The sequence below is a fragment of the Gambusia affinis genome, linkage group LG02 (assembly GCF_019740435.1).
Source record: "Gambusia affinis linkage group LG02, SWU_Gaff_1.0, whole genome shotgun sequence".
Lineage (NCBI taxonomy): Eukaryota > Metazoa > Chordata > Actinopteri > Cyprinodontiformes > Poeciliidae > Gambusia > Gambusia affinis.
This window is the reverse complement of record NC_057869.1, coordinates 15,332,665-15,352,889: the sequence shown is the minus strand read 5'-3', so window position 1 is coordinate 15,352,889 and position 20,225 is coordinate 15,332,665. Positions and strand designations below refer to the sequence as shown.

General features: G+C 38.9%; 1 protein-coding gene across 13 annotated transcripts in view; it reads right to left on the bottom strand.

Moving 5' to 3' along the window:
* Nucleotides 1-694: 694 nt before the first annotated feature.
* The window catches only part of tcf12 (transcription factor 12), a 90,847-nt gene continuing 71,316 nt past the window's right edge, over nucleotides 695-20,225 (bottom strand). For 5 of the 13 annotated variants that reach the window (XM_044138475.1, XM_044138466.1, XM_044138484.1 and 2 more), the window contains 9 exons: nucleotides 19,125-19,269; nucleotides 12,449-12,522; nucleotides 10,945-11,016; nucleotides 10,293-10,484; nucleotides 6,777-6,882; nucleotides 6,535-6,694; nucleotides 5,464-5,744; nucleotides 4,428-4,581; nucleotides 695-3,354 (listed from right to left, as the gene is read on the bottom strand). In XM_044138475.1, the coding sequence (XP_043994410.1) occupies nucleotides 4,439-4,581; nucleotides 5,464-5,744; nucleotides 6,535-6,694; nucleotides 6,777-6,882; nucleotides 10,293-10,484; nucleotides 10,945-11,016; nucleotides 12,449-12,522; nucleotides 19,125-19,269 (1,173 nt within the window). In that variant the 3' untranslated portion in view covers nucleotides 695-3,354; nucleotides 4,428-4,438. The remainder of the gene's footprint in view (nucleotides 3,355-4,427; nucleotides 4,582-5,463; nucleotides 5,745-6,534; nucleotides 6,695-6,776; nucleotides 6,883-10,292; nucleotides 10,485-10,944; nucleotides 11,017-12,448; nucleotides 12,523-19,124; nucleotides 19,270-20,225) is intronic. The other 8 variants (XM_044138501.1, XM_044138544.1, XM_044138516.1 and 5 more) reach the window with 6 other exon arrangements.

Here is a 20,225-nt window from a genome sequence, read left to right as displayed (position 1 = left end):
ATTTCTCCAACCTTTTTCTCTGAATTAAAACTTTATTTTCCGCCTCTCTAAAAATCCAGTTAAGGCTGCAACTAGTGATTATTTTAGTTATTGATTATTCTGATAATTTAATTGATTAAAAGTTGGCACATTTTACAGATTTTTGATTTAATTTAGCCACTTAAGTTAACCAAACAACAGCCTGAAGACACCGCCCCTCATTATCACGAGAAATGGAAAGTGAAACATTGAAAAACTGTTCAGGAAAATAAGGAAATGAAAAAAAAGCTCCAATAGCTGCTTGTAAGTGAATTTAGTCTTATTTAAAGTGCATTGATAGATTTTTTCCAGAGACTAGATAATATTTGATGTCGCTCCTGAACCAGAGACGACGACCAGAGGTTTCTTACCTGAAGGTGAAAGTCACTGGATCGTTGATCCACAGGAGAAATATCATATTTTATTTAAAAGTGAATCGTCTAAACTAGAGTCTGGAGGAGGATTGGTGAAGCAAAGTTATGTTATGCTACAAAACAGAAGTGCTTTCATCAAAATCAGCAGAAACGAAAGCTTCAAATATGTCAGTGAGTGTCTCACCTTTTGAATTAAATGCATCTTTTAGTCATATTTTACAATATTGAGATGTAATTGTATATCGAATCAGTAACGGCTGCCACTGTAGCGAAACACTGAGGCATTCAAGGACGACAGCACATCACGCTGCTATCACACTTTATTAAAAATAGAAACATATATATTCATATTACTTTTCATACAGACTACAATGGTCCACTGGTAAAAAGAAGTTACATACTATAAAACACTCATTTGGCCTAAATCCACTGTAGAAACGTCTCCAAAAGCAAAAACAGAAACAATAATAAAGTCTAATAATCAAGACTCTTTCTTCTGAGGCGACCTTTATTTTTTTTCTTTGTGTTGTTTTACAGGAAAACGTTGTTGCGTTGGGGAAAAAGGTAAAATCTGAGAGGGCGATAAAAACCAAAACCGCTTTGCTCAGAGGGAAATGAATGCACATACAATCCAGTTTAAAAAAAGATGGCACATTTATTGCAACATAAATGTTATATACATGTTTTCCTGCTGTAAAAGACAGAAAATTAAAATTCCCCCTGCCACAGTTGTTTTATCTTTTTTTCCTTTGTCTTTTTTTTTATTATTATTTTTTTAATGCGGATCGACACCTTTTCTTATTTGACACAAGATCAAATGTTTTATCAGCGAACAGGAAGAAGAAAGTCTCTTGTTTGCAGGAACCTGCAGCTCGATCGACGCCTTTTAAAGAACGACGAGCCGCAGCCCTCCTGTCTTCTGCCGCCTGCAAATCTCTTGTAATAATTGACAAGTTATGGTAAATAACCGTACATTTTACTATCTAACATAGTAAAATAAAGTAAGAAACTTTTTACTCAAAACTTTTGCTTTCAAAAATCTAGAAAGAGTAATATTTAGAATTCAAGAAATATTCTTACAGTATTATTATTGTATAAAAGACTAACTACAGTGAAAAATAAGCCAAATGTTTTTTGTTTTTTTTTCTTTTGATTTTCTTGTTTTTTTCTCATATATTATACAAGGGAAAGCATCTGGGAATACAGCAAAGTCTAACTTGGCAAACAGAGGAGCAAAAAAAAAAAACAAACAAAAACAAAGGAAGAACAGCAAACAAAATGAAGGAAATAAGAGCTGGATGTGACACCCTCAGTCTGTCAACATGAAGAACTGAAGGAAGAAGAAGAAGGCCACATTCAGCCAGAGGATACACATTATTCTACAGTTTTCGTCATAATAATAATAATAATAATAATAATAATAATAATAATAATAATAATAATAATAATAATAATAATAATAATAATAATAATAATAATAAAAATGTGCTGAATGTAAACTCCTGCTGCAAATCGTTGATTCTGGATGGAAACTCGTTGTGAACGTGGCCGCCTTGCTTCAAATGGAGGAAATCGCATAATATACAAAGAAATATATGGAATATAACGCAAGTCTTAAGACCAAAGATACAAAAGAGGAGAGATGCAAAGCATGCACACTGATGGGGGAAACAAAAACATGATCAAGGAAACCTTGCCGACCGCGTTTGTTCAAACGAACCTCGATCCGAACGGGAGAACAACTCAGACGGCTGGAAGTCGAGACGAAGAACGGACTCGCAGATAAGCATAACTCTGAATAACTGGAAGTTTAGTGAAACGTCAACAAAAAGAAAACTGATATGTTCGTCGGGCCAGGAGATATCATGGTCGTCGTTCTCTTCTTTTCCTTTTTTTTTTTAGTAAAACTTTCACTCTTTCACTACATCTCATTAAGCATTTTGATTCGCTGGGCGCAACAACGGCAAAAACAAAACAAAAAACAACAATAATAGGAAGGAAATGTCAGGAGGCTAAACGCTGACGGGAATCTGAAAAACCCTTGAAATGCTTTTTGTTTAACACTGTATGGCAAAGGGACGACGGGACGCAGAGTCCTGTTTTTATCTTAGTTAAGACACTAAATATGCTGGGAATGCTAACCAGTTCGCTTCTTAATGTCTAAATGGAGGGAAAACAAAAACAAAACTACACCTGAGCTTTCAGTGAAACTACAGTTTGCCAATCACCTTTAGAAAATACACATTAGGTAGTTTTGGTTTCACACGTGGCCAGCGGCAAAATCAAGCAAATAAATATAAATAATATATCTTCTTTTACAAAAAAACATTGGACAATTCTGTTGTTTGCATCTAAAAGCTAGTATTTTTTTTCTTGTTGCAGGGTATAAATATTAGTCTAAACTGGCCAATAAATTAATCTTCTCAAATGTTTTCCCCTGGTCTCAGCAGGGGGCAGCGCTCTGGTTTAACGGTGACACAGCAAACTATAGCTGGACTGAAAAGCCGCTCGCTTCTCTGTGATTTTACCAAACCTCCCCTTTCGGCAGACACCTTACAGCTCAATAAATAGAAAAAAAACCCAAAACAGACAGACAGAAAAAAATTGCTGTTACAATGCATTCGTCAATTCAGTTTAGGCACAAGGCAACTTCCACGTACGGTTGGCGGAGGTTGCGTAGGTCTCTGATTGTTCAGGAGCAACACGCTTCTTCTTCTTCTTCTTCTTCTTGCAGACACTGATATGTGGTTTCGGTTTTTCTTTGTGGGGAGAAATTTGCAGATGGAAACTGGATGGAGCTGGACGCTTGGCTCTCTTCAATCTGAGGGCTGGATCGTGTTGGACTCTTTTAGTTTCGCTTCAAGCGGTCTGGCTCCTGCGACTGGCGTGGGAACCACGAGTCCAATCTGTCGCCGGGAAGCAGCTCACCAGCTCACACAGAAGTGAGCCGCGTGGCAGCGATCTGCGGAGGAGACGCGGCGATCAGACGCTAACAATCAAAAATCGATAGAAAAGAAGACGTAACTTTGACGTGTTTATCTAGTGATTACAACAACATATTGCATTCCATTGCAGACAGAAAAAACACACAAAAGAACTGCCAGAAATTTCTGGCTTGAAAATCAGAAAATTTGCTAGAAAAACTGGAATAAAAAAAAAATGTATAGCAGAAATCTTTGAACAAAAAAAAAAAGTTGAAATTTCTGAGTTTAAAAAGAAAATTTGCTGAAAAACAATTTAGATTCAGCTCAGAAATTTTATAGAAAAAACAAGTAAATTTCAGAGTTTCAAAAGTCGAACATTCGTTATAAAAATCTCAGAATTTCTTGATTAATTGCAGAAATCTTGGAAGAAAAAAAAAAAACCCATACAAATTTCAGAGTTTGAAAAGTAAAGAATTTGCTGGAAATGTTTCTTAGAACAATTTCTGAAGTTCTATAGAAAAAACGTGAAAATTTCAGAGTTTGAAAAGTAAAATATTTGATAGAAAACATTTTTAATTAACCTCAAACATTTTGTAGAGAAAAACAGAGAAAGCTTCAAAAGTGAAATTTTTTTACATTTTGAAAATCTTCTGAGTTTGAAAGGTCAAAACTTTTAGAATTTAGAAACTCAGAAATTTCCTTGTTTTTCTACTAAATTTCTGACATTAATCTAAAAACGATTCTATCAAATTTCCTACTTTTCAAACTCAGAAATGTCCAAGTTTTATGGTGGAAATTTACTCTTCCTTTTTCCTCTTTTTACGATGAGCCTCATACGTCGTCGTAAATGATTCCTCTCTTACTTGATGCAAATAAAACTAACCGGTAAATTGTCTTTTTCTATTTCTTTCTTGTTATTCTGGTTGTTTGGTAATAAAAACAGTTTTGGAGTTTGGAGAATCGGGGAAAACCGGTGATCTAACTTAACAACATTTTGTTAATTTGTTACAAGTAAATAAAATTACATTTGTCCAAGTGAATATATTACGTTAAACAGATGTAAATAAATGAAAAACAGTTCGTCGGTAGAGGGAACCGGGAACTGGCGTACCTGCCTCCTGCTCAGAGGTGACCCAGGGGGTTGGACGTGTCGGTGAGGCCTGGATGGACTCCAGTGTGCCCCTGCTGGGCGTCACTGGAACTGCCGGAAACCTTCTCCTCCTCCCGTCTCTTCAGGCAGGCTGCTTTGGGGTTCAGATTCCTCTCTGCAGAGTCACACAGACAGAAAACAAACTTTTATTCCAGATGGTGACGACTCAGAATCAAACTGAGGAAAATGGACTTATTAAAAATTAATTATTTCAAGAAGAAGCTTTTACTGAAAGCATAAAACTGTCATAAAGACTGAACTATAAACACACAGGAAAAAATATGATGATAAAAGTATCTGACATCTATATGTGAAGCTCCTAATACATATATAATATTAAAACATGCACTGAAAAAAGTGTCTTTTTGAACCAAATTAGAAAAATGTATTTGTTGCAGCTATAATTCTGGTCTCAGAACGATTCAAATCAGAATCACAGCTAATAAAGTTAGCTGTAACAAAATCAGTATTTCTGTATGAATCTAATTTACAATGTGAATATTAGTTATATATGTTATCTGAAAAACATTTTATGAATGTTGCATTGCAGCTTTTTTTCAGCCATCAGTGAAACTCGTTTTCATTTTACGCTTCTCAAACTATTTCTATTTAGGCATTTATTCCGGTTATTTTTCTGATTTTAAGCCACCTTTTTTATAAATAAGCCTTCAGACTGCACAAATGTCATAAATATTTAAAATATTTTCTGCTCTAAAGATTTTTGATGAAAAGGAAGAGAAATCACTTTTTGATTTTTGAAGAATATCATATTTGCATCCAGTTATGTTGTCTAAAATAAAGACCAACTCAAGTATCTATTCACTTTTAAACCTTTAAATTTCATTTCATGAATAAATCACTTTAACAACGACTCCACCAATAAATAAGTGCGTCTTACACACTGATGATCTGCTTTGTGTTTTAAAAGAAAAGCCCAAGGTTGACATGATGTGAGGCAGCGTTGACATTTCATCTGCAGCAGCGCTGCAGCACTGACCTCTGACCTGCTGCTCCAAGCTAAGAATGACGGCCACGGCCTGATGCAGGATGAGTAGTTTAGTCTGGGGCTTCTCGCTTTTCAAGTGCAGCTGGCACATGCGGCCCAGCTCCTTGAAGGCCTCGTTGATGTCTCGGACCCTCAGGCGCTCGCGGGCGTTGTTCGCCATCCTCCTCTCGCGCTCGCGCTCGGCCTTCTGCTCCGGATTCAGATCCTCGTCTTCAGTGATGCTGCGAGGAGAGAGAGCGAGAGAGAGAGAGAGAGGAGAGAAAAACTGAGTCCTAAAGCAGAGGGAGAAAAGATTTTTTTAACCATATAAAACAAGATTAGATGTTTATTCACGACTGAAGTCCAAGACATTTATTATCAAGCTATTAGCAGTTCAAAATCCTAACCTTGCATTACCTGAATTATTTAGTATTCATAAAAATCTTTAAATACGTTAACAGCTTATATGAAGTATATTAAATGTACCCAATAATAACCCAGTATCTAACATACAGATCCTTCGTTTTCTTGAATTAGGTGAATTCAGTTCAACTTCAAGCTTTTTCTGTTTGAAAATATTCCCAATAGAAATGTTTTCAAATCAATCGTTCGATCGTTCTAACAATTAACAATCTATCGATCGTTCTAACAATTAATCACCCTTAACCTTTTACGTATTCTTCATTTAGCCCTTTAATGCAACAGTAGAAATATGTTAAAATATGCAAATAAACAACAAATAAAATTATTTTTTAGATAAGAAGACAACATTTTATTGCCTAAAATACGATAACATATCATTCCTTTAGTAAATCTGAACATTAATCGATTCCACTTGATGAGTTTTGGCTGAAACATGTTTACAGACAAAAGTGTTTTTATCCTAAACGCAAAACGTACAGATATGCATATTTATATAAATAACATAAGCTGTTTTGGCTCATTTACTGCTCTGGATGTATTGGTTTTTTTCAGTTAATTGCTTCTTTTCTTGTCCATCTACTTCAGTTAATAATTAATAGATAATTAAATTAGTTGACGATTCTTTCAGTAAATGATTAATCGTGATTAATCGTTTCCTACCTTGTGCGTTGGCCTGTCCTGGGCGTCTTCATGTCTCTCCTGTCGCTCTCGTCGTCTGATTTGTTGTCAGACAGGCTGTCGTTCATGTCGTCCTTTTCCTGCTTCTCGATCTTCAGCTCCAGGGTGGCAGGAATCTGACCGGACAGCGCCGAAGCAAGACCTGCAGCGGGAGAAAAACGCGCAGCGGTGAGACATCGCAAAGCTGCAGATCTGTGCGAGGAGCACAAAGGGTGACCTCTGACCTCTGAAGGCCTCCACCTGGTGGTTGAGCTCTGTGCTGGACGTGGAGCCGGTGCTGGGTAGGCCTCCATGGCTGTTGGTGAGGCTGGCAGCGTCGTCGCCGCCCTGCTGGAGAGCAGACAGGAAGTGGAGGAACAGAAAGGAAACGGAAGAGCTTAAAATACACGACAGGAGAAAACAGGCTGGAAAACAGAAAACCTCGTTACTGTGAGCTCCACCAGCAGAAGATCCGAGACTGAAAACACTGATTTACTTCAAGACAGACGAGCTGCTTTTAACAGGATTCATTCAATTTAATCCAAGTTCGCTTTGGGATTAATAAAGTATTTTTGAATTGAATTGGGATTATTCAATTATTTTATTTTTTTATTTTGAACAGACAAAAAAGTCAAAAAGGAGCATGTCAAAGACACACGATATTATAATCGATTACTAAAATAATCCTCAACTATTTTAGTAATCAAATAATTGCTAACTAAAGTAACAACAGTAATTAAGCCAAAACTATATTTACATTTTGCATTTGAGATGGAAAAACTTTTTTTTTTCTGTGAATATTTTCAACCCAGAATTCCTCAAATGGGATAATTTCAGCTTCACTTGGTTCAAATTGTGTAAAAAAATTAAAATAATAATAAAAACATCTCCTACGAAGCATTAAGTGCTTGGCCAAAAATAGTGAACAGATCATCCCTTCACTGTATTGACATTAGTTAAAGCAGAAAATCTTCATTTCTTCATAGCTGCAGACTCAGGCTTTTCTCATACTGATGTTTATGATGTTTTTATTGTGTCTTTGTTTTATACTTGTTTTAATTCTTTGCTCTCCTCCTGTGATGAAACCTTTAATTTCTAAGCGACATTCAAATCGAGTTCTTCGGAACCACAAATAAAAACACGTCTTCAACTCCCCAGAGTTTCTTTTCAAAAAAAATGTTCAACTGCTCTCAGTCCAAGTTCCTAAACTAAATCCCTCATTCATTACGGATTGTTGCTATAAAATAATCAGCTGCTCCAGGATGGAGTCCTTCCTTCATCACATGCTGAAACACAAAACGACTCCCAGTGGAGGAGCTGGGAGAAGAGTTTCTCCGCCTTTCCTTCAGGAATTTGATCCCCAGTCACTGCTGGCCTCTGTTCACCCTGCCACTCCGAGATCCTCCCCTTCCTCGGCACTACGCTAATCTTTGCTGCACTCTCAACAGGTGTCCAAACAACTCTTTGTCTGTGGGAGGAGGAGGATGAGAAGGGAGGAAGGCCGGGGTGAGAAAAAGAGTGCTGCCATTTTCACGCCTGGGCCTGATTACCATACAGCTGAGCTTCTCTGTTCGGGTTCAGACACACGTTTCCAACCATTCACATTTCCTGGGTTGTTAAAAAGCGGCGATGAAAAGGCTAGCGAGGGGGCAGAGGTCCTCTGAAGGGACCTCTCCCCGCACAGGAAGTGCTGTGTTAGCGGAGACACAGTATGTTCTATCTCACAGTCGCAGTCGGTCAGCATCAGAGCCACAAGCCAGCAAACACGTCACACTGAGCTCCTCTGACGAGCACAGAAACATTTCTGTTCGGGGACACGACGACGGCAGCATCAGGCCTGGAAACACCCACCGACACAAAAACACGCCGCCTTCAAACAACACGAACGGCAACTAAAAACACCGAAGAATAAACCTCTGTTCATTACTGACAACACTGCTGGTTTCACATGTAAAGAAAACTGAAATAGCATGTTTGTTTTTGTTAGGCTTGCCTTCATTTAGAGTCACAAGTTGTACATTTTCAGCAAACTAACAGTAAGAGCTTGAAACACTGAAACATTTGGTCAAATTTAATCAACATACAGAGGTGGGCGGAGCACACAAAGAATGTACTCCAGTAAAAGTAGCACTATTTCATCATATCTTTACTAAAGTAAAAGTGCAAAGTAGCTGTCCAAGAAATTATCAAGTATGAGTAAAAAAGTATTTGGTAAAAGGTTCTGAGTAACTGATTAAATTATCAATCGCCTAATATTTAAAAATGGCATAATCAGACGGACCTAAATGTAAAGTTACTAAGTGAAAACTTTGGTATTTTAAGGACTAAAATCACAATAATTCATTAATGTAACTAAAACTATCAAAATCAGGCATTCATTTTCCTCAAATCAGTTTCTTTCAAATCTGAATGCTCTTAAAGGGCCGGTTGTGCCAGAATCTATTGATAAAACCAATTAAACTGGTTTCACACTGGTCAGTCCATCCAGGTTTCTGTGATGGTTTTTATGTTCTTTAGCAATTAGAATCACAGATTATGTCGTGATAATTTGGAAATATCTGTAAGGAATCTTTTATGACATTTATGCTAATGTAAGATGTTAAATGTGACTTTTTTTTTTAATTGCCCTACTTGACATCAAGTCAGGCTGTCACTTAATAAACTCAAATGTTTTTGGTCAATTTTGAGAAAGAGTTATGGTAAAATTAGAAAACAAATGTGGAGATTTGTTGATTTTGTGTGAATTTTGCCGATTTGTGAAAAACTGGAGCAACTTCTTGATGTAACTTGGAGTCTAGAGGGCCACATAAACAGCTACGGCGGGCCAGATTTGGCCCCCGGGCCTCGAGTTTGACACATGTGAGGTAGACCCTGATTTCTTCAGGGTTATGTTAATCAAATGGAGGCATACTTTAGTTTCTATGCTTGTTAACTTTGGAGAAAACTTCCTTGAAACCCAGAATAGACAGAAACAATGGTCTCCTCTACATCAGGAACAATAATGTTTCCTGTAAAGATAAAATATTATGGTCTGACTTCACCTTTTTTATATGTTAGTGACTAGTTTAATTGGAAATGAGGGTTTAACTTTTCTCAGTTTTCAGTTTTTCTCAGTTCTCAGTGTAGTTGTTTATTTAATTCTTTGTTTTCTTGTTAAATAACGTTGATTTACCCTTTAAATGCACAGATATACCTGCCTTGCTTTGCTGTTACAATTACAACAAGTAATCTGGATTTGCATCCATAATAAAACTGACCTTGCACGACTTTTTTCATAGTTTTTGAGAGACCCAAAATTATTTCCAAACACCTCCGGATTACAACAAGATGAGCTGTCCCGTTTTGATTTCCCCTGCAGATGTGTTCAAATCTCTTGGCTGCAGAAAATGAAATACCTCAGATTGGATGAACACATCCTGATTTATTCCGGATCGTGCATTCTCCGTCTCCTCAAGAGGCTTCCACTTTAAGAGGAGAAAGAAACACAAACAAGTCCTACGGAGAAGCGCAGCCTCTCTTTACTGCGGCTGCTTTTCTCATTCCTCCTTCACCCCAGCCGCTCTCCGGAGGAGGGTGAGCTTTAGGCCAGCCATTACGCTTATGGAAAATATGTCGGTATAAATTCAGCTATTCGTGTGTGGAAAACGTCTAGTTTTCACTCGTGGCGGCGCACCAGCTTTGGGCAGGTGGTTGAGCCTCTGATGGGGAGGGGGGAGTTTTAATGAAAACCATACATGAAAATGTTAAAGCGTTCGTCGTACCATCGCTGCAGTCCGACTTGGAACGAGTGCAGAGGCGGGAAAGTTTGGCCCGATGGTTGTAATTGGCCCGTTCTGCGCCTGTCCCAGCAGGGTGTGAATGTCGCTGGGCAGGCTGGCGGTGGAGCCCACTGCATGGTTCCTCAAAACAAGGATTGCATCATCCAATCTGTCCAGGCGATCTTCCATCCGAGACTGGAAGGGCCGGGGGGGATTGTGGAAGCAAAGATTTAGGGAAAGAGGAGAAGAGAAAAGGAAAACAGAGCAGCTTAGTATAAGCACATTAGGATGAAAACTGAAAACACTGATTGTATGGTGAGGACTTGGAGGGGCGGGGATGAAACAGACGATAAAGAAGGCCGTTCAAACTCAAGATAAACTCAGCCATTTCAGCTTGAGCTGCAAAGACAAACTGTGTCCTCTTTTGTTCTCCATTAATCATCTGGTCAAATAATCATTTAGAAATCGGCACCAAACATAATCACTGCAAGCTGGAATGACTGCAAAAGACAACATGGCATGGAAAATAAAGGCAACTTGGGTAAAAAAAAAAAAAAAAAAATCATATTTTTAAAACCAATAATGTGTTTGTGCAACAAAAGAAAAACGTGAAGATGCGTGGAGGATGCATGGATGTAGACTATCGGAGTAGTACCTCGCAGACATCCTTTAAGAAAGACATAGCATCCTGGAGATGCTCATGTAACTGCTGATGGACTCTGTTTTTCTGGCAAAGTCAAATAAGAATAAAAAGAATTATAAGAAGAGATCAGAGACTATAAATACCACAAACACACTCAAGTTAAAGATTGCTTTTCTGAAGAAGTAAAGGATTTGGAGAAGCATGCAGCTGCTGACCATCCACTTTGAAAAGATGAAAATGTTTCCACGTTTGCACATTTAACGGCCCAAACTACGCCACTGTTCATGGGGTTTATTCTTTAAATGTATTATTTAGATCTTATTTCGCACTTCTGAACACTTTATATGGATGAAAAACTGAATGTTTAAGTGTGAGGTATTTCTACGAGCTTTAATGAATGTCGCTTGGCAGCAAAATGACTCGTCTGCTTTAGTTCAGTCTCTGACTCGCTTCATCACCTCCTGAACCTGACGGGACTTTTTCCATTTTCCTGGTAGCTCTGACTCAGCAAGCAGGGAAATTTAGGTTTTATTTCAACACTTTGAATCAAATCCTCATCATGAAAGCATTCCTTCATCGCGTGCCAGTAGAAATATTTATCACTTACAAGAAAACTGTGCACAGAATGCATGTTTGCTGCATTCCAGACTGGATGAAACTCTAGCCTCTTTTAGTTTAGTCTTCTAATACAAAATTAACGTGTTACTTAGACTTAAAACATGTGAAATGTGTTTTTATCAATCAATCAATCAATCAATCAATCAATCAATCAATCAATCAATCAATCAAGTTCATTTGTATAGCCCATTTCAGCAGCAAGGCAGTTCAAAGTGATTCACATCATAAAAACACAAAATTATAAAGTTTTGAAGAAAACACAATACAGTCAACAACTGAAGGAACATTATATTTTGATGAGTGCCGTGAATGTTTCACTTATTACAGTTCAAAAACAACTTAAACAAGTGGGGTTTTAGTCTTTATTTTATTATTAGTGAAATAATCTGCCAGCGCAAGTTAGCTTTGTCTTATTTCAAATATGCTAAGAAACTAAGATTTTTTGTTTTTGCAGTGTGGTGATTATTTTACATTACATGTTCCTGCACCTCTAGTTATCAGCTGGTTTGCGTTTAAACGCATGCAGGTCTGCAGCAGGTAATGCAAATGAATGTCAACAGGTAGCTGGGCCGGGTGAAATGTGATCCTCAGCTCTGGTCGCATGGCAGCGGAGGAATTCAGGAGAAGTGGCTCAGCAAACAGCTGCCATCCCTCCACACCCTCCCACACCAGCCTGCTTAACTCAGCCCTCCCCCCAACTGTCATCCACGCCCGGGGGTGGGCCCTCGGAGCCGGGGACAGATGGCAGGCCCCGAGGGACGAGTATTGTTCAGTTTGGTTATCCCTCGACCCCCGTCTTCCTCAGCACAACATTTGTCAGACAGGAATCTCCGTGTAATGCTAGCGCATGGATAACGTATCTAAAGCGAATCGCAGGGTTGAGTCCCTGGGAGCTTACCAGCGAGTGGAGGGAGTTCTCGTAGTTTGGAGAAGAGGGAGTCTGTCCACCGGCGCGGGGCCACTGGTTGGCACCTGGGAGGACAGGAAATGGGTCAGAGAGGGTCGTAGTTAGCAAAGCACAACCAGAAGCCGTGAGGAGTCCTGCAGAATTAGCCACACATCACACAAAAGGTAGCTGACAAACACAATAACATGCAGTCATAACACACCGACATCCTGATTTTCTGGCCTCTTCTTGTGCCATTTAAGATATTTTTTATCTTTTAAAGACCCAACTGCATCACTTCCTGCCGGTTGGACGGCATCCTGAAATATGAGCCAGCAAAGGGTTCGACTAACTTCCACCCTGAGACGTACACAGCATCGGGGCATCCAGAAGCCCAGATATGAGCAACACCCTGAAAACTCACACTAATATTTTTAAAGACTGTGTCTGAGCACATTTAACATGTTTTGACACAGCTGAACCTCTTTGTTCTCTAACAGCTGGAGTACAGAGAGACAGTGCGTTCTCCATTAGGTGCTTTAATGAACCAATATGGGAGAATACAGACTCAAAAATGGACATTTGCTGAACAGAACAACACAGTCAGAACATTAATGCAGCTAAAAATGTACATGCATTTTGTAAAATGAGGAAAAAAAAACCTTCTTTGTCTTGTAAATATGTTCTACCCTGAGTTTTAGCTTCATCAGGTTAAAATTGAGCAAAATTCTCCAATTAAGTAACTTTTATTATCAAATTATTAAAACACGTAATCCAAAGAAATAATCAGCAAATTAGCGCTAAGTAATGTTAAATCAAACGGAGAAAGTTTTTCCACATGTTCATGTTAGAAGGATTTTAACTGCATCCAATGATCAAGCTTTCACCAAAGGAATTTAATTATTTGTTTATTTGCATCTTGTACAAAATGAAAAATCTGAGGAATATACCAATTTTTTTTGTTTTTGCAGCTCTAAATATTTACACATATTTATTACACAAAGTTGGACAGTGGTTCAAAATAAAGCAAACTACTGCATTTTAATCAGATTATCTTGATGTAAAGTAGTCAAGCTTTTTTTTTCACTAGAGGTTACGATTTCCAGCTTGGCTTGTAAATGTTCCATTCTGGATTCACTGAACGTGTGAGAGCCAAGAAGCTGAGCTACAGGCCAGCACCGGAAGACAAATCAAGCTGATTTGATCTGGTGTAAATTAAAGAAAAGGAATCCACATCTGCTCATCACATTTGAAGCTACGCAACATTTCTTCCCTTTATTTTCTTCAGCGTGACTGTCCAACTAACTTGCCTTGCATGTGTAACATGAGACAATGGTACATTTAAATAACCTCAATGGGTTTTGACAATACTGGAGCTTTCCAGGTTATTTCCAGGGTAGGGAGTCTCTGGCCGGTCCAGCCCGCTCTCCTCTGGCGTCTTTCCCTGTGGACGGACGCCAAACTCAGCCTACATTGGTTGTAAATGAGGTCTGCTATTGCACAGTTCACAGATGGAGGCTTTTATGCTGTTTTAATTAGTGTAAATCCTGAAATTCATTTAAGAAGAGACCTATGTGCTTCGTACAACAGAAATGTAAATTTAAACGTATTATTAATAAATAATTAGTTTGGATGTTTCCACACCTGAAATCTGGTAAAACTGCAACATTTGTTACATTTTTAGCTGGTGTGGTTCGCGTTCACACTGCATCGTGTCAAATGAAGCAAATTCTTTGAAAAACCTGTTCCCCTCCCCGCCTGTGGTGGCGCTGCGCCAACAACCACAGATGGAAACGACTTGAAAACCTCAGAAGACATGAACGAAACTTTCTTCACAAAATGTAAACAGAAATGGAGTGGCGTCAGATTTTAGCTATTGTTGGATTTAGTAAAAAACCACGAGCCATCTCTCCGGCTAGCATTAGACCCAGAATGCCTTGCGCAATAGTTCACTTCCTGCTTTTGGAGCTTACATCAACATGTGCATTTGAACTGAGACTTTTTAGGGGGACCAGAGTTTGAATTCTTGGTCCCTATTAGAATTTGATTACACATTCACTCCTCCCCAAACAAACTAGAGTCTGATTAAAGCGGACTAAAGATGGCTGGTGTGAATGCACCTTTTGTCAAAATGTCCCTGTGATTTCAATGGTATATGGACTGAACTTATATAGAGCTTTTACAATCATTTTGACCACTCAAAGTGCTTTACATTCATCCATTCACACTCACATTTTTACATCAACATGCAGATTGGTGGGCACTTTGGGGTTAAGTGCCTTGCCCAGGGGCACGTTGACATGTGGCTGGAAGAAAGCTGGAATCTAACCTACAACCTTCCCATCAAAATTCAACTTCTCTACCCACAGAGCCACAGTCGACCCGGTCATTTTAATAAGAAATAACAGAAACTATTGGAATGATCAGAGTTTTCTACAGCTGTATGGAGCATATAGCAGCTGTGCTGCCCCTCCCCCGCATGTTTCTGCACAGTTCTGCTCAAAAGAAGACTCCAATTTTCCATTGTTTACAATTGGCTGTCTGGAAATAGTTTAGGTTGTAAAAGCCCTGGAGAGTCATGGTGTGGAGACTAATGCCTCCATCACATCGGCTGCATTTCAAGGGTGTAGGAAAGAATGAACTCATCTGAAAATCACCTTTCTCTGTAGCATGCACAAATAAAACACCAGCTAACACAGACTGCCACACGTTAATTGGCATCCGTTCTGAATTCGTGTAATGTAAGTGTACTGCAAATGTGCACCTCTAAATCGCACACCAAGTCAAATTGATGCAATTTTAGCTTAAGTTTGAAAAAAAACAACAACAAAAAAACAGTGTTTAAAAACACTAAATTCCTCAAGTTTCAGCCTCATAAACGTGCCCTATTCAGAAAAGCACATTAAATGATACATTAGCATTGGGCATTTATTGTATCCTTTCTCGTTTATCATGAATAAGAATTGACGAAAATGTCATTTTTACTATTTTGTTCTTTTTTTTTCCCCATGAGGACATCAGTAAACATCGTAAATTTGAGAATATGTTTAAATGAAGTCTCGATGTGCAGATTAGTTGTGTAAATCAAGATCCTATTTCAAATATGAATGTTTTAAAAGTGCAGCACCATGAATGCTGAGACATGCACTTACCTAAAAAAGAAGTGAGGAATAGTTTTTTTTTTAATGATTATCACAATAGTACTACAAAATATTGTGATAAAATCCTAAGTCTATATCACTCTACACGACAGTGTATAGCAAGAGAAACAGAATTATTTCTTCACTACAAACAGGGTCATGTATTTTTTTAGCTGATGAAGAAGCACAAAAAAAAAAAGTTACACCTCCCTACCGTCAGGAAACCGTTCCCAGCATTTTCCATTAATTAATTCCACTGAAATGTCTGACTGAACCTCTAAAGTCTTTTGTGCTGGGGTTTTTATGTTCCCTCACACTCTGCCTTTGAAAAAGCAGACTTTAATTAACAGACTATTAAAAGTGAAGGAAATGAAAGTCTGCTCTGCCTCAGCTCCCTCCCAGGTGAGTGAAGAAAGTACTTTGCCTGAGTATTCGCTGGCTGGCGGCTGTGAAAAATTAGCCTGAGGCTCAGTTCCCCACATGCACCGGAGAGGGCTAATTGAACAAACCAGTCTTGAGTAATGTGCTGTATATTGGTGTAATCCCGGTGATGAATGGATTTTGCAACTAAAGTTAACAGAGAGCCAAATTTTGGGCCAATTTGGAAGACTTGCTCTTTTTCCAGCCCAATAAGAGCAAATAATTAGAGACACAATATCCCCTTCCTGCAATCTAACATGAATGTATTCCATACTATCAGTTTAAGAGTTGCATTAATCATCGTTGTTACAATTCTGTAATGCAAATAGATGAAGAAAGTGATCAGAGTTCGGGTCAGCTGGGTCAGAGACACCTTCCTTCACACAAAGGCAAATGAAGTCTTTTCCAGTCTGCTCTGTGTGTGTGTGTGTGTGTGTGTGTGTGTTTGTTTCTAATACCTTGTGGGACCATTTCCTGACATACTACGTTGTGGGGACACACTGCTCTTTGTGGAGACTGAAGGCTGGTCCCCACAAGGGGAAACGCTGTTTTTGGGTCAGAGGTCAGATTTAGGACTAAGGTGTGAATTGAGTTTTGGTTAGGGTTAGTTATGTAACGGGTAGGGTTAGGGTAAAGGTATGGGTAAGGATTAGGCTATAGAAATGAATGGAAGTCAATGGAAAGTCCCCACAAAGATAGCCGCGTAAACGTATGTGTGTGTGCGTGTGTGTGTGCGTATGCGTGTGTGTGTATGTGTTGGGAGAACAGCTGTCCATGGGGCAGGGTAACAGCTGAGGATGAGGGGGGCATACGTGTAGACAGCTGTCGCCACTCCATTACCGTACATGACACAACTGCCCGCTAAAACAACACACCGGGCTTTCCCTCACCGTTCTCCTTCGTTCTCTTTCCATTACTCTCCCACCTCTGTCAACACCTCTGACAGTCCTTATTACTGTAACGCACATCTCTTTTGTCTGTACTTAAACTACCGGCGCGCTACAAACAAGAACGAGTTTTTGCTGCTCTCTCAAGCGTGAAAAGACGCGCTGAGCTGTTTTCTTTTTCTCTGTTTTTGTTCTCTGTGTTTGCTGCAGAAAATAATTACAATTTAGAGGGAAACATGCATATCCGTCCTCAAGAATCATAAAGTACCACAAAGGCCTTGTCGTGGAAAGCAGGATTACGTTACAACAAATCCACTCTCTAAATTCTCTCTCATTACAAAGGAGGGTGAATGCCAAGAGCTGCTATTATGAGTCAATAAAACAGTTTTGCACGAATGAAATGCTTTTTAAGAATAGTAATCCAGTACCCACTTCAAAGACTTTAAATGTAAGATTTTGGTATCCTTCACCACTCTAAACGCTGCGGCGCATTTTCTTTTGAAAGCGCTTGTCCCAGAGATGGTTTGAAAATTGGTTTAAATTGAAAATAAAGTTCCAGATAAGTCAAAGAATGAATGTTATTCTGTCGGGTAGGAAGTAAATTAACTAAGCTGAAAGAAAAAGTCTCTCAATGTTTGCGGGGATTAGCTCTGTAAGACCAAAATATGTGGAGAATAATAGAGCAACACAGCGCTGATCTTATGATTTTAATGGAAATCTCATTATTATTCTTCTCATATAGTACAGATAAGAAAAGGCCAACTTCCTTATTTGAGGTTAATGTTGCATTTGTTCACTTAAAAAGATTAGATTTCAAATATCATCAAAGTTGTTAACTGCACTGCTTAGAGGATGAGAGGCAAAGCTGGATGGATTCCTTAGAAACTGTTCACACATGGCTTAAAGAGCAAGTATGAAATGATTAGACTTACTCTAAAGCTAAAAGTGGTATTTAATTAAGTTTTGGAAGAACTTTCAACTAGCCATTCTGCTCAGGCTTTGATTAATCAAAGCAGAATATAGCACGCAGTAAAAGTCATTAAATTAATTAAAGTCATAGGGGCCTCGTATTTGTGGCGGTGCGACGGCAAGTGCAAGGAAATCTGCGACAGTTTGGCAAATACCAGACCTTGAAATTCACTTCATCTGTTTGGTGTTTTGGTGCCAAGCACAGAGTGCACAGCACATACAGTGGGTGGGAGGCGCACTCGAACGAGGCAGCAGGAAGCCACTTGTTGGCTGTTTGGTGGAAAATATAAACATGAAAAATTTTTATGGATCTACAAAAAAATGTTTGATATGTTGTCCTGAGGTTGAAATCTCTGCAGCCCCTGAAGAAAGCACTCCCTTTGATTTGAGAATTGCCAAACCAAACATCACGCACAACAGTGCGCTGTGTTTACTTTAATTAAATCACATGCAAATGATACCAGGCTGCTCCAAAGTCGCTCAATTCAATTCTACAGGCAACAGAGCATTCTGTTGTGACTAAGACTTGAGCTTTTATGAAGGAAAGGGAGATTACAGCAGCTCATCATATATGTCACCGTCTCGTTTCAAACCTTCCTTTTAGTAAAAGTACTTTTGTTTTGACGCGTAACGAGACACATTTAAACTAAACTTTTACTACTCCTAATAGATAATTACACACCTTACAGATTTTAGTTTGCTCTGCATTATTCTGGTTGCTGTAGTTCAAGGTCAGAGAAATAATCTCCGTTCATCCGGTCGTTTTCAAAGTTTATATGGTTGATTAATGGAAACAGCAGGTTTCTTATGAGCTTGCTATTATTCTTCTGCAGTTAAAACTGGATCCCCATTAATTAAATCCTTTTAATTGGGTCAAAGCAAAACACAATGTACGAACTATTTAAACAGGGATACAAGAAGTAATTGTCAGATTTGCTTTTAGTAAAATCAGGACTTCTTCTAAAATAAAAACATGTTTTTTCCTATTTTAATATCCTAACTGATATATAAGACTTTTAGGATTATAAACAAACATATGGCAACATAATTACTTGATACAGCATGTTCTTGAGGAAAGCACAAGCATTGTTAGAGAGGAAGAGTTTTGGAAAGACTTGCATCAAAAAAAGATACATTTGGCTCAGATCCTGAAGCTGTAAAGAAGCTTTTTCATCCTCGTATGGAATCCATTTATTTAATCTTACTGCTGGTATTTAGAGGGTAAGATGTGTGCGTGAGAGAGAGATTAAAATCTGAAGGCTGGAGTCGTACCTGGCCTTGCAGACGGGGTCCCTGCGGCGCTCACGACGGTCCCCGCTGAAGCAGCTCCTGCTGTGGCCGTCAGAGGTGAGGGGGAACCCACAGGTGTGGACGGATTGGACGGGAAGCTACTGCTAGTGTGGTCAGGTGAGTAAATCTGGAAACACCAAGAAAGACAGCCGAGAGTCAGCCCTGCTGCAGACGAAGCAAGAACGAGACATAAGCAGGTCAGTTTATGTGATGTTGAGTGGAAGTTTTGGTGGCGAAAACACAGAGGAACAAATAATCTGAGAGATTAAATGAGATGTTTCTCATTTAATTTCAGTTGTTTTCTTTTTTTTTGTCTTGAGCAGCTTTTCAAATAAAGACAAATTCTCAGCTTGTTTTGCCCTTGTATGTTCAATCGAGTCACTCTGCTTATTATTCCACTGTGGTTTCTGGAGGTGCAGACGCCCAACCTGGAAACCCCGTTAAGCCAAACACAGAAAATCTCCAGGGCCATGTTTTAGTCTGCAGCCAGAGATTGTGCTGCGGTCCATACATCAACATCTACAAGGATCCAACTGTTGTTTATTTTTGCATCTGTTTGAAACTTTGCCGCTCCTATAAAGAGGACAACTAGGACAAAAGTTTTCCGTGAGACGCCACGATTATTAGTCATGTCGGTTTCAGCGTATCTTTTTGTTTCAGTGCTGCTCCGTTTGGTAGGTGAGGCAGAGTTCATCGGGTTCTGCTTCGACTGGAGATTGAGGAGATTAGATCTTCATTTATTTAACCGAGCACTAGATTAAAATATAAACACATTCCTGCTTTTTTTTTTTTTCCTTTTAATCATAGATTGTTTATGCCATAAAGGAACATGTCTCACCACTGAATCCTGACTAATTAGCAAGGAAAAAAACAGATTTCTGGGATGAATTAAGATCTAGTCGAACTTGAAAGCAACTGTTTCACTTGTGCAGGAATGACAGAAAGACCTCAATCTTCTTGTTCAATCTTGAACTTGCGGTTTTTCAGTCGACAATCAAGGTGGAGGTTCCTCAGCCTGACAAGTTATAGTCCGTAATTGATACAGCAAGTGACAAAAAGTCAAATTTAACATCATACATCAGC